General features: G+C 37.9%; 1 protein-coding gene across 4 annotated transcripts in view; it reads right to left on the minus strand.

Moving 5' to 3' along the window:
• Window positions 1–14,995, minus strand: part of bcorl1 (BCL6 corepressor-like 1) — a 149,767-nt gene that overhangs the window by 18,769 nt on the left and 116,003 nt on the right. For all 4 annotated transcript variants that reach the window (XM_028815896.2, XM_051935067.1, XM_051935065.1 and 1 more), the window contains 2 exons: window positions 7,073–7,435; window positions 6,192–6,448 (listed from right to left, as the gene is read on the minus strand). In XM_028815896.2, coding sequence (XP_028671729.1) covers window positions 6,192–6,448; window positions 7,073–7,435 — 620 coding nt within the window. The remainder of the gene's footprint in view (window positions 1–6,191; window positions 6,449–7,072; window positions 7,436–14,995) is intronic.

Genomic DNA, 14,995 nt, shown 5'->3' on the forward strand with positions numbered 1-14,995 from the left:
AAACTATTTGTTATTTTGCCACATCATGTAACAGCATTCTGTGTGGGACATTTTAGGGGATGCTGTATAGTTTTTTGCAATATGGATCAACCTGACAGAAACCGGTCAACTGCATGTTCTAAACTCCTATGTGCAGGCCAATCAGTTCTGAATGAAATGTATAACAGCTCAACAGCAATGTGTCATATGCATGATACCTTGTCTTTGACCTTTATACACCTCCCTCATCTCATGCCAAATCTGACTACTACATTATCAGAATTGAATTAGCCCACCTATAACGTGTAAGGTAAGCTTTGTATGGACCTAGAAAAATATGTATTGTAAGAGCTAAGAAGTACTAGAATTATAGTCAAATGAGTGGTGTGTAGCTGCACAATATAAGAAATCTGTATTACAGAATGAACTTATCAAATTCCAAGAAGCAAAAATACTCCAAATGTGCCCCCTGAATTAAGGCTTTAAAAGTAGTAAAGGAAAAAAAAATATTCCAATGATAATTACCAATATGAAAAGCAGGAGTTCTTTAAGTACAGTAAAGCAGCTAGCACAGAGGCTTAACATCTCCACACAACAGGGTTTGATTTCCATCTGTATGGAGTCTGAATGACCTTTCTGTTTGTGTTGATTTTCTCCAACATCCTGAAGACAGGCAGGTTACGTTAAATGTCGAATCTAAAGTGGTCTAATGTAAATGCACGTGTGTGTGTGAGAGTGTGTGTGTATACAGTATGTGAGTGTTCCTGAAAAGATCTGCAACCTTATCCAGACTTGCTTTGGTCCTCCCTTATCTTGTAACGGGTTTAAAAAATGAAAGAAACTGTAGTAAAACAAAAATTAAGGTTCAGTACTTAAAAATTAAAAAAGGACCAAGCAAAGTTCAATAAGAATCCTCTACAAAGAAAATGTCCCACAGTGGCTGGGAAGGAGCAACTCGGCATGCCATTGTGGAAAGGCATGCATCACTAAAGGATTGTGGAGATACATGGTGTCCCTCAAATACAACAAAAAAGGGTGAATGGTGGCCTAGATTTAATGTTATGCCAGGACACTAGAGGCATGTAACCCAATAAGGATGCCTGGCACTATACCTAGAGTGACAAAAAGGCCAAAAGTCCCTCCAAACCAGCCAATGGCAGTATACAGCTAATAGCTGGGACTCTGTTAGCCCTAAGTCTGTCAGATCTAGTGTAATTATTTGAATAAGATTTAAATTTACTAAAAAAAGATCTTATTTGAAGGCAAAAGGTGGCACAGAATTGTCAAAGAATAGTTGTTTGTTTCACCTGCACTCATTTTGACATTATGTTACTCCAGATCTGCTATGCAAAGCTGCAATATTTTACTGATCTGTTTTTGCTCTTGACTTCAATGATCAGTTTTTTCATAATTTAAAATGCTTAGCTTATTACAAAAACTTATAGCCAAACTCCTTCACAACAAAGTGGGTCTTCTTTCTATCCCAATACTCTGCACTTTGATCTACAAGTGTATTCAGAGTAGTTCTTCTAAATGCTTCTCATGTGGCCTAAAAGTATTATTTATGATTCTGTCCCATTCACTTTTAAATAGGAGATCCCTGACCATTTAATGCTAAAATCTTCTCATTAAAGAAATGGAAAATAGCTCAGAATTCTGCTTTTCCTTTTTTAAAAAGCTTCATCATCCAACACATTATGTCCCACAATTAGTCTCTGTAATACATGGTGGCTGGTTTCACGCATAATGACTAAAACAATGAGGTTTAAAATTAAAAATATTCAGGCCACCTTTATTAAAATATTGCTGCATCTGTAAAGGAGAAAAACAAGTAGACAGATTGGTGTGGACTCTGATTTGATACTGTGACGATCTTGTTTTTCTGGGTGAGCCCACAGGAGTTGACCAAAATTTTTTTCTGTATGGCATGATACAAATGGTACCTTTTCACTGCCCTTTGTACACCTCCAAAATAATAAAACAAGTCTACCCTCGTTTTGCCTTCTGTTTTACTTTGTTTGCTATTCTCACTTTGTGGCTATCTGCCTATTTGGCAGCAAGACACGTCACAATACATTTGCACCGCATGACTCCAGCTGATTGTTGCATGTGGGACCAAAGCAACAGTGTCCTAAGCACTTTATTATTTGCAGATGCACATGCAAAAAAAGTAAAAATAATAATAATGTAGCGAAGTGTGTTGCCAGCAAGTGTGGCTCATTAGGATTTTACTTCATTTTTGTGGTTCACTATCCCGATAAGAATTTCCTGACCCAGCTGTCAGTACTATAATGAAGACTGAAAAAAAGACGGTCATGCAGATGCTGGAATTTTATGGCTCTTATATTTAAATAACAGTTGTCTGAATACTTCTAGGATTTTATTATTTTTTTTTGCTGTTGGCATTTGTACTTGCTGTGGCCGCCACTGCAGTCTTTACTATTATAATAATGCATAAAAAAGCACTTACAAACATACATGTAACATCCTGAATTGTTAACCTAAGTTTGAATATATATTTGAATATTTACTCTTTTTTCAATTTGAATATTCAAACGTTGTATTTTGCCTAATTTGACAGTTCTAGTTAGACAAAAACAGAAATTATAGAAATGTAATTTACTTGCACTCCTGGCTGCAGGATCCTTTACTCTGGTTACCACTCTTTTTTAAACTGAATTAACCTTTTGCAAGTTTAATTACTAAATTCATGCCTTCTCAGGGGCCGTGATCCTCACACTGTGGTACACATCAATTGTAATTAAAGCAAAAAGATGGAGTGCCAAACAAGTAAGAACACATAGCTCTGAATTTGCTTTATACTGATCAGGTCAAACAATTTGTAGTGAACTGGCTGCCACTTTATGATTTTGACTCTTATTTTTTAAACAACACGGCAGCCAACTTACACTTGAGGAAGGCTATAAACAGCCTTCCATGTGGAAAATGGTGCTTGCTGTAGTGATCATGTAACAAAAGATTAATAATATGTGCCTAAGAATACAGTTCGGGGCAATTTGCCTTTCAAGGAGGATGGCAGCTCTATATATAGGATGTACAAAAACAAAGATAGTTTGGCAAAACCTTCAAGCAGGAAAATTTATAGTATATCTACCTGCAACCTATATCATTCTCCCTTATGCTAAATCTCTGATGACTGTTAAAGCCACTAGAGGAATAGCAATATATTAGAGTTCAGCTCAGTCAATCAGCTCAGGTACAGCTCAAAACATTTTCCGTCAATTTTATTCTGGCACATTTCATTTTCAGAACCTGCATTACAAATTCTTATGCAAGCAAAGGAAACATTTTTTCCACCATAAAACAAAATTGTCACATAATCCACCCTGTTTTAAAATTATTCCGTGAATGCAGCAAATAAGCACTTAAAGCCATTTTCCAAACTTACGTAAGCATTTGATCACTAGGATGTAATGTTTTTATTTCAAATGTTGCCTCTAGAGGTCAGTATAACTCTGTGTTGCAGCTAGCACTTCAAATAAAAAAAAATAATGCATTGCATTTGAGACACCAAAAGGAGTTCAATCTAACACATTATACTAAACTGTTCCAAGTAGGATTTATTTATCTATAAAGGCAGAATGTGTTTCAGACCTCCTATAAATTGTGCACTGTGAAATATGATAACCAACCCTTTTCACACTACACATTTTCATTTTGTCCATTAATAATCTAATTGGTTAATGCTGCTTCTACTGTATGCTGCTTCTAACCATCAATCGTATAATGTGAAGGGAATAAACTTTCTTGACTAATCACAGACTTCTGCTTCACTAAGAAAGCAAAACAAAAAAATATCTACTCTTACAATTGCAAAACAGCCTTTTTAAATGAAATGAAATTAAAACAAAACTACACAGTTCCAATCAGGTTGAAGAGTAAATGCACTCAGTGAAGAAACCATCCAGGAATTAATTTTTCCTAGCCAATTGAAGCCTTGGTTAGATGAAGTTATTTGCATTTGCTAATCTCGTAAAGGTGCAGAGTTAAGTCCCATTGACTACAGAGAACCAAAGTCAGTCAAACAAATATTACAGCCATCAAATTCTGCCACCAACGAAGCTATTATGCTAGCAGAGTTGAAAATTTTTTTAAAACTAGTGGCTAAAAGTAGCCCCCAAACACAGACAGTCTGTTGTTTATATGTTGTAGTCAGGTTATGTATAGCTATCAATTAAACAATGTAAAATATTTATTTTAATAAATTAAAACAAGGCACTGTTTTTCAAAACGCTGCTTTTTTCTTGGTAAGGGGTTGCCAGACACAATACCAAGAGATGATCCTAGTAGACTCAGTATTTAAAAAAAAAAGCCCACACTGATAATTACAAATTCAGAGCAAGTGTCAGTAAGAGTACATGGATACCAGGAGTGAACAGGCCTTATATGCTTTAAGTGTAAGCCAAAATACTTTCTTCACTGCCACTTAAAGAAGTCAGAGATTATCAGAATTTACTGACTTAAGAAAATGAGAGTGCTCCTAAAACTTAAGGTGGTAAGCAGTACGGAATTTCCATAAGGAACAGCCAAGACCATGTTGTATACTGTAGTGGGTAGGCAGTACCGGAGCTACCAAGAGTTTATGGTCATTTAACTGCATATAGGAGCTGACATATGCAGGTGCTATCTGGGACCACCATCCAGAACACTAGAAAGATACTCAGAGGACACTCCTAACTACAGAACTGACTGGAAAAAAATCCATTGAAAGAACCATATGATGAGGATTTAAGGGGTGGCCAATAGGAGACCCATTGAGTACAGGTCTCTGGATGAGATAGGGCATACTTTTGATTAGTTAGTACAGACACAGTGGAGAGAAAGAAGGTGAGAATTTGTAAAGTATGTAGGGGATTTTTCAATACTTTCGTCTGTGTGTTTTTGATAGTGGGAAAGTGGCTGAGTTACTTTATAGTCACAGGTTAAAACAAACTTAGGCCCAACAAGGCAGAAAGGGTTTTATTTTTAGATTATGTTGTTACTTTGTCTTATGGCCATTGGTCATCCCTTTGTGCACTGGTTGAAAGATAATAAAATATTTTTAAATATTTTAGAAAATCTTTTCTACAGATTATGGTGACACAAAAAAGTGCCCATTCATAATTTTTATTAACAAGGTAGTTCATGTCAATTACTTAAAAGAGAACTAGAAAATATCCTTCTTTTACATAAAGACTCTACATATGTAAGTGGTTGAAGGTTATTAAACTTCAAATTAAAAGAACAGGTAATTATCATAAAATGTAAGTCATACTCCTGTTTATTTTCCAAACATTGATGTTAATAGCAACATTAAGTATGTAAAACGGTAGCAAAAAGAATGTGAAATTCTGTGCTTTTGAATTATTGTCTTGAAAATTACAGGAAAGCCACACTTTTTTTTCATTGAACTGCTTAAAAAAATATGTCTTCCAAAATGCTTTTTGACTTTAATGTTTGGTTTAAAAACAGCAAAAATTTGGTGCAACACTGAAGAAGTTAGAAATCAGTGTTGACGTTTCATAAACTTGCACCTAACAACATGAGTAGTGATGTTCTTTTTGTGGATTTCATGTTCACCTAGAGAACCAACTACTTGTCAGTAGTTACTAAAAAAGGAGTACTTATAAAAAAAAAATTCTCCAGGATCAGTCTTATAGCAATTGTGAAGTATTTTATGCGAATACGTGAAAAGCAGTTTGTCAAGAATTTGCTCAATTTATTTTTGTATTGTACTGATCTAAAAATAAATGCACACATGAATGTCCCTTTAAATGATGCAGGCCACTTCGAAAGTGAAAGTAAAAATATATAAATAAATAAATCTTTCCAGAAAACTCTCTCTCTCTCTGCCACTCCCCTTGCACTTCCCTGCTCTTTTAGCTGCTCAGTTGCTACTGTGTTCATACACAGTTTGCTTGGAACTTGTATTCAAAAGGTGTTCACACTAATTAAGTATTTCATTTGAAGAAGGTCTTTCAATTCAGTATATAATAAAACAGACTTCCTCTGCCCATGGCAAGAACAGGATTTATAGTCACTGGGGGGAAGGGGGGGTGAGGGGCAATATCACATCATTAGTGTTTTAAATCAGCCATTCACCTGAGTTTTATAATTTAAAAATGACCTTAAATGTCTACACCTGTTCTTAGATAGATGCTACAGAATCTCCTTTAGCAAGCACATTTCTGTTTTTTTCAGTGTATTCTTACCTTCTTCTCTTCAACACCATCACTTAGATGCTTAGTCTTGCATTTCCGCTTGCCCGCAGGTTTGTCTGTTTGATCTTTGAGAAGATTTCTTGCGTGTTCCAAATCTCCACACTGAGGACTGGAAGATTCCGATCGAATGCGCAGTGATCCTAGTCGAGTCTGACACCTGTTCCCTGATACATGCACTGGACTGGGACTGGGACACTTGCAGAGCTGTGGCAGATTTCGACGACAAGATCCAGTGGGAGTCTGAAAGTCTGAAAAGGTATACGTATACCAATGCAAATAAGGAAGAGTCAATACTTTATTTATAAGCAGTATTACAAAAAGGTTTGTAGCAGTGAAATTTTTAGCTCAGATTAAAATCTAAACATTAAAATGATGCTGGCATACACAAGCACAAAACAAAAATGTTAGCATATTTTTCCAATATTGCAAACAAGAAACCCTAATTATCTCTGGATGCAATAAAGCTGTCTGTGTCAGCTGAAACCTGTGTGTAGATTTAATTTCAAATACTATAAAACATAGATAGCACAGTGATTTCCACTGCTGCCTAATTGCTTCAGAAGGCTTAGCACACCGTTTGAATGTTCTTCCTCATATTTACAACCCTAAGATGTCTGAACTAGGTTAACTTGTAGCTCTACACTGACCATGTGTGAATGAGTGTGGATGTGTGTGTGTGCCCCGTGACTGAACTGAATCCCTTTCAGGGTTTAATAAGTATCACTTAAATACTACTAATGAACTTTCTGCATCTATCATCAACACTACATTAAAAGTATATACTGTTTGTTTACAAAACGTTTCACAAATACGAAATTAGTACTCATTTTATTAGTGAGTAAACAAGGAAATGCTAGACTTTTCCATCCTACCTGTTCTGGCCGACAATCGGGTACAAACAATGCTTTCTTCTGCTTCTTCCTGTACTTCTTGATCTGTAATGTACTCTCCGTTCTGGTACTTCCTATTCCTGCGTCGTCTCCTTTTTTTCCTAGGGATCTCCTCTGAGCTCTCATATCCTGCAGTGTCTTCATCGGCATAGAAGTTTTCACTTGCAAGAAGTCTGCCTTTGGCCACTCGAGGGTGCGTTGATATACGCCGAAGGCTAGACGGATTGGTCCAGGGGTCTTTCAGAGCAGTTGACCTTCTTCCTCTACCTAGTCTAGGTGTATTATTGTCATTTTCACCAGGATGTTCCTTCTTTATCAGTGATGAACTGTCCAGAACATTGTTTTCTGCACAATAAAAAAGGAAATAAATGTAAAGCCCGTCAATGTAAAACATGGCACTTTAATATAAACTGCTCAAAAAAATTAAAGGAACACTTTGAAAACACATCAGATCTCAATGGGAAAAAAAATCATGCTGGATATCTATACTGATATGGACTGGTTAATGTGTTAGGAACGAAAGGATGCCATTTGATGGAAATGAAAATTATCAACCTACAGAGGGCTGAATTCAAAGACACCCTGAAAATCGAAGTGAAAAAATTGGCGCGGCAGGCTAGTCCATTTTGTCGAAATTTCACTGCAGCTACCAAAAATTGTACTCTGTAGTTTGTATGGCCCCCACGTGCTTGTATGCATGCCTGACAACATCAGGGCATGCTCCCAATAAGACAGATGGTGTCCTGGGGGATCTCCTCTGAGATCTGAACCAGGGCATCACTGAACTCCTGGACAGTCTGAGGTGCAACTTGGCGGCGTTGGATGGACCAAAACATAATGTCCCAGAGGTGTTCTATTGGATTTATGTCATGCGAGTGTGGGGGCCATTCAATGGTATCGATTCCTTCATCCTCCAGGAACTGCTTACATACTCTTGCCACATGAGGCCAGGCATTGTCGTGCACCAGGAAAAACCCAGGACCCACCACACCACCATTGGGTCTGATAATGGGTCCAAGGATTTCTTCCTGATACCTAATGGCAGTCAAAGTGCCGTTGTCTAGCTTGTCTGTGCAGCCCTCGATGGATATGCCTCCCAAGACAATCACTGACCCACTACCAAACTAGTAATGCTGAACGATGTTACAGGCAGCATAGCGGTCTCCACAGCTTCTCCAGACCTTTTCATGTCTGTCACATGTGCACAGGGTGAACCTCCTCTCATCTGTGAAAAGCACAGGGTGCCAGTGGTGGACCTGCCAATTCTGGTATTCTATGGCAAATATCAATCGAGCTCCATGGTGCTGGGCAGTGAGCACAGGGCCCACTAGAGGAAATTGGGCCCTCAGGCCACCCTCATGAAGTCTGTTTCTGATTGTTTGCTCAGAGACATTCACCACCAGTGACCTGCTGGAGGTAACTTGGTAGGGCTCTGGCAGTGCTCATCCCGTTCCACCTTGCCCAAAGGAGCAGATACCGGTCCTGCTGATGGGTTAAGGACCTTCTACAGCCCTGTCCAGTTATCCTACTGTAACTGCCCGTCTCCTGCAATCTCCTCCATGCCCTTGAGACTGTGCTGGGAGACACAGCAAACCTTCTGGCAATGGCATTTATTGATGCGCCATCCTGGAAAGGTTAGACTACCTGTGCAACTTCTGTAGGGTCAAGGTATTGCCTCATGCTACCAGTAGTGACACTGACCGTAGCCAAATGCAAAACTAGTGAAAAAACAGTCAGAAAAGATTTGAAGGAAAAAATGTCTGGGCTTCCACCTCTTAAACCATTCCTGTTTTGAGGGGTTGTCTCATTGTTGACTATCTAGTGCACCTGTTGTTAATTTCATTAACACCAAAGCAGCTGAAACTGATTAACAACCCCTTCTGCTACTTAACTGACCAGTTCAGTATCCCAGAATTTTCATTGACTTGATGCTATACTCTAATTTTTTGAGTAGTGAACTGTCCAGAACATTGTTTTCTGCAGAATAAAAAAGGAAATAAATATAAAGCCTGTCAAGGTAAAACATGGCACTTTAATATATAATTTTTTATTTTCATTATTTAAAGTTCAAAATAAATCTTGCAACCCTAGCCTAAACAAATGAATCAACCATGAAAGAAACTTAAAAAACACATGAGCAAAGTAAAATATTGTAATTCCAAACTTCTTTAAACTGTTAAAATATTCCTTCTGAAATTTCATTTGAACAACAAGGAAAAAGTTCAACACAACCAGAGAGTCCAGAATCAAACTTAGGACCCAGGACTAGTAAGATAAAGAGTGTCATCCATGCTTCCATTAGTAATTATTAAATAACTTACAAAAAACAAACATATCAAAAGTAAACATTAAAATATGTAAAATATAAAATGCTTGCATCAAGGTTATGGATATGAAAGGACTAAGGATTTACACAAATAAAAATTACGCAGAGAATGTCTAAAGCTGGTGGCAAATTACACAACTTCTAGACGGTGGGTATGTCAAATATGACAATTGCAACTGCTGTACCCATCAACCGAGGATGTAAGATTACATGACTAGATATCACAGGGAATGACAAATTACACAACACATTGAAGACTTTTCAGCACAGTTTCACATTTTCAAAATATCACAAGCTCGTCCCCTTTTCCTGACAGTCATTAACTTGCTACCTGACAAAGTCAATGCTGTACAAATGCTTTCCAGGTATGGCGAGTTGAGTCAGAATCTTAGTAATATTTTTTCTATTCTGTCATGGTGCATAAAACATGACACATCAGACAGATGAGCCTCACTTCTTTTTGCAAGGTCCAAAACTGCCCACATTAATTATTCATTGTAGCTGCACATATCAAGGACCTTACCTGGCACCGAGAGCAGTGTTATCCCCCTGTAGTTGCCACAATCTAGGCAATCACCCTTCCCTTTCAGGCTAGGGACGACAAGTCCCATTTTCCAGTCAGTTGGGATGACTCCAGTCTCCCAAATGGAAGCAAAAATTGCTTGCAATGCCAGGAGGACAACCTTACCACCAGCCTGGAGAAGTTCAACCTAGATACCACAGATCCCTGCAGCCTTCCCTTCCCTCAGCTGGGTCACCACCTATGCAACCTCAGTGAGACTGGGTGGTTCACAGCTAATTGGAAGATCAGCCTCAAGAACTGTGGACCCAGAAATATCCAAAGTCCTAGCCAGAGGATTAGCTTTGAACAGCTTCTCAAAGTAGCCAGCCCAGCGGGTCACAACTGCAGTGTCATCTGTAAGAACCATTCCATCAGTCACCCTGACTGCGACTCTCCGAGGAACAGATTTGGATATGCATAATGCTTCGAATCCTCTGTGGGTCACTAGACCACAGATGGTGTGTCACTTGCTCACAGATTCCTCTAACAAACACCTCCTCACTTGCCCTCAGAACCCTCACAGCCATCCTTCTCAGTTCCTGGTACAGACCAGAGTTGCCATCAAACTGTGTGCTGTGACTCCTCTTGATGATATCCATGAAATAATGAACATGTCCTAGGTATGACGGTAAACTGCATCTGACCCTGCAAGCAGTCATCCAACTTGCAGGGAAATCATGGGGGTTGGTGACAGGATTGGCACTCCAGCCACCGTAAAAAAAAACATCACACAGCTGTGAGACAACAGAAAGGACTCCTTTTCGCTCTTTGCGGGAGTAGCTCTGCTGCAGCCACCCACAGGAAGGCTGCTCGCATAATGAAGGAGATGGGGGAAAGCCCTTGGGAGTTCCATCCCCAGAAGAGGCAAAACTGTCGAAAAGCCATTGGGGTCAGACCTGTTGGGGATCAGAACTGGTGTGGGTCTGAGGTGTTGTGCGCTACACAGCAGCACTCGGGTCCCAATTTGAGGCAGCCTATCTGGGTGGGCGCGTGGAACATATATAGTTTCATGTCACTTTAATTCTGTGTGTACGGTATCCTACACTGTTGCATGCTTCACGATATACAATAAATCCTGAATTAAATGAGCACAGTATTTTTCTGTTATTGTCTATGAAATTAAATGAAAACTGGAAAATGCTAAACAGTAGTTTTTAAGTTCTGCAAATCACATAAAAACACACAGGCACAAACACGAAAACTGAAACATGTTGCAAAAGATTAGTTAAATCAGCATTACTCCTATAAAATACTATGGTCTATGGAAACATCTGCAGTGTTAATATAAAGAGATGTGTATGTCAGCACTAAATGAAAATGCAGAAAATCATTTTCTCCTTCCAGGATATGTAAACAGACACCTTGACATGAAAATTCTGGTGCTTCATTGAAAGGCAAATATATGTGATTTGTCACATTTGAAAAGGTTCTGTGAATACACAAATAATGAACAGGTATTTTGATGAATACTGTAACATAATAATTGAAGGATTTTTTGAAAGCAGCAATCAGATATAGTTACTGATTTTAAGAACCCAACCAACTGGTCTTGACAGCAGTGATCTGCTGTAACTTCAAGTAGGCAAAGGTTACACAATGTTTAGGTCAAACCTTAAACAAAACAAAACTCTTTTACAGTACTTTAGTCCCCAAAACTATTTTCACTTTTTATTGTCTCAGATTCCAAACTTGGAATGTATTAAAGTATATTATCTGTCGATAATACAGGCATAAGGTAGTTTTTAGGTGTTAACATACAGCAGATACTGAGGACATGTTTATTCACTCCATGCATAACAGTTTGTAGAGCTTGTTCCTTTTTCCATGTATTTCTAGGTAAGTTCAGTCTTCAGTAATTTTTTCTTTACTTACTTGCATCTTTTGCTTTTGTGGTTACAAAGATCATTTAACTGACCTGGTATGACTGCAAACAGCAGGACAGTTAAGTTTGTATTGCAAAAGTTCATTCAAGTTCCTGCCACTGCTCGTACAGGGACTGTAAAGCACAAGCCGCTTGTGGGCATATACAACTCTGCTGGCATTTCATTTACATGTACTTGGCATCTGTTTAGACAACATAAGCAGCTATCATACAGTATGTCTAAAAAAGTAAATACACAAAATATACAAGCTAAAATAACCTCTCTGAAGCTAAATTCAAACGTTGAACTAACTCATATTTGAGGCTGCACAGAATCTTTCTGTTTTAAGATGACAGTCAAGTTAGAAAATTTGCCAATGCTTTTCAAAGAGTTTTTGAAATAAAAACAAAAATCAGTGTAGTATGTTCTAGATATTTGAAAACAAATTGAGCTTTCCTGACAAAGTGTGCCAAATTTCAATAAAATCAGTTGTGAGGGATGGCCGGCCAAATATTCCGGTCCACACCTCCAAACCGCTAGACGGAGCTCTCCCAACAACATGGAAGTGCCCCAAATTCCAGCAGGGCCATATGGACATTGTAGTTTTTATAAACAGCCTTGCTGGATACCATGGGGACCACTAGGAGCCGCTGGAGGGAGGCTCACAGAGTGCTATGTGCCCTATAACCCGGAAGTGCGTCATGAACACATGACCAGAAGGAACGACGTGCTTCCGGGGTGAAGAACTGGAGTTTTTATATGACCTGGAAGTGTTCCTAGTCACGTGGACAAAGAGGGCGAAACACTTCCAGGTCAAGGACTATAAAAGGACTATGGGAAATCCCAGACGTTGAGCTGAGCTGGGTGGAAGGGTGGCAAAACGTCTGGGAGTGAGGAGGATTATTGATTTATTGTTTATTGTGTTATTTGAAGATTGTGTAGAAGAGGGTGCTTTGTAGACGTTTTGTCCTAATAAATATAATATTTGGACTTTTACCTGGTGTCTAACGTGTGGTCTGAGGGTTCAAGGGGTCACGGGGACCCTAAATCTGTCACACAGTTTACAGGGAAACAAGTTGTTTCAAGTTGACACACAAATTCACATGACAACAGTAGAGAACTGAATACTTTTTAAAGACACTGTAAAGCTGCATTAAATATTTTTAACATACAAAATATTTTTTCTTTCCTCTGATACAGAAATTTTCTGTCATGCCTACTCTACCTCTCAACTGGTTTATTGAAACTCACTTTTACTGGCTTCCCTGTTCAATGTATGACTGCAACAGAAAGCAAAATGCTAGACTAAAAACGTTTCATACAAACTAAAAGCAATGAGCACATATTGTACCATCAGGGTCGACTCCAGTGCCTAACTGAATTCTGTTCACAACTGTCTTTCTTACTCTCTTAGAGTTACCAACATGCCAGAGAACTAAGTTGCTCTGACATCAACTTTTTCACACTTTCAAAAACCTGTTTTATACCTGAACAGCATAATGATATGTGCTGCTCCCTCTCTGATCCATTAGAGGTGTGACTAGGGAATCGAATCAAGCTGAGTATTGTTACTTTTTGTTGTTTCCTAATACCTTAGGAACAAGGCATCGGGTATTTTTCTTCATTTTTGCTCCCTGGACAACTATGAATATATGTACACCACTGCTAACATTTGTGACACCCCATCTGTTGGTACATATTCATGCATAACAAAATACATCCCACTGAATGGTGTAATGGTGTACTACAAACGTTAACACCACTGCAGAATTTTCAAGACTACAGTTGGTCAATGTTCAAGTCTTGTGTTTGGGGTAATTTTTGATTCACAAGGTAGAAAGATCTTAACATTAAACATGCAGTTTCAAGTATTATATTAAAATCAAATGTAGCTGGCAGGTACACTTGAAGAATATTTATACTGAAATCAGAAATATCAATGAAAAAGTGAAGAAGCAAGGAAACTCAGCTGAAAGTGTCCGTTATATATGTACCTTTGGTTGCTCCCATTTTCAATGGCTAAAGTTCCACTCTGTGAGAGTTATAACAAAAGGAGGCTAATATCCTTTAACAAAGAAAATGAACGCAAAGCATCACAGAATTCTTTTTCATGCATCTCATGATAGTGTACACGTGCAGTATGTAGCCTTAAGATATCGAAATGTTACTCTATAATCAAATACTTTAAATATGACATATTCTGAAGTAAATCATTGGTTGACAGCCCTATTCCAAACAAAATGGTTCATCTTACAGTGACACACCCAGCATAAAAGTTAGATTATGTACTAATGTGTGTGTGTTATGCAAGGCAACTGAATATTCACAGTTTTACTCCAGAGAAAAATTGGCATGCTATTTCCACTACTAAAAATAAAATTAACCACAGTAGATTGGGTGAAAGGTTTTCTCTGAATAGATGCAACAGATCAATTCTGCTTGCTTATAGGAATATGATTTCAACTTTGGTTAAATAAAGAAACAAAATTAAATACAATATATTGCTGAATCAAACGCTAACTCAGCATTGTGGCTTTTACTTTTGAAATTTCTTCCTTGGTCCGGGTGTGAAACTCCATCAGTGGATTCTTTCAAACTTTATTTAAATACTTAGTCTTACCTCTTGCTTTCAATGTACATATAGAACTACAAACAATACTATAGTGTCGTCTGAAGCTGTTCACATCCTCCACTATTTATATTTTTTTCCCCATACAGCAATAACCAGGCAACCAGTACTAATTAGATTCTGTCTTTAAATTTTACTTTGTATAATGTTCTAGACTTTACTCCTTAACAATTGGAAGCTGATATTTTTGCTTTTATGCTACACACGTTTTCCACATTAGCTATAAAACCTGTAAGGGATGCATGTTTATGGAGCAGACTTAAGACTTTTATAAAGCAGAGCAGACAAACCATATAGCTAGTGATATTTTAACTTTACTCTGGCACCAAAATTGTCCAATTTTAGTTTTGTTGAGAAACATGGTCACCCACATATTTTAAAATACATTACACTATATGCCTTCATTTCAAAAAGAACACAGTATTCTCATGAAAAAAAGAGACGTTTAAGGAAAGATTTGTTTAATTTTTAACAGTGTACAAAATAATGCAGAATTAATTTTTAATAGACTGCAAATCCAATAATA

Source organism: Erpetoichthys calabaricus, chromosome 12 (assembly GCF_900747795.2).
Source record: "Erpetoichthys calabaricus chromosome 12, fErpCal1.3, whole genome shotgun sequence".
NCBI classification, from domain to species: domain Eukaryota; kingdom Metazoa; phylum Chordata; class Cladistia; order Polypteriformes; family Polypteridae; genus Erpetoichthys; species Erpetoichthys calabaricus.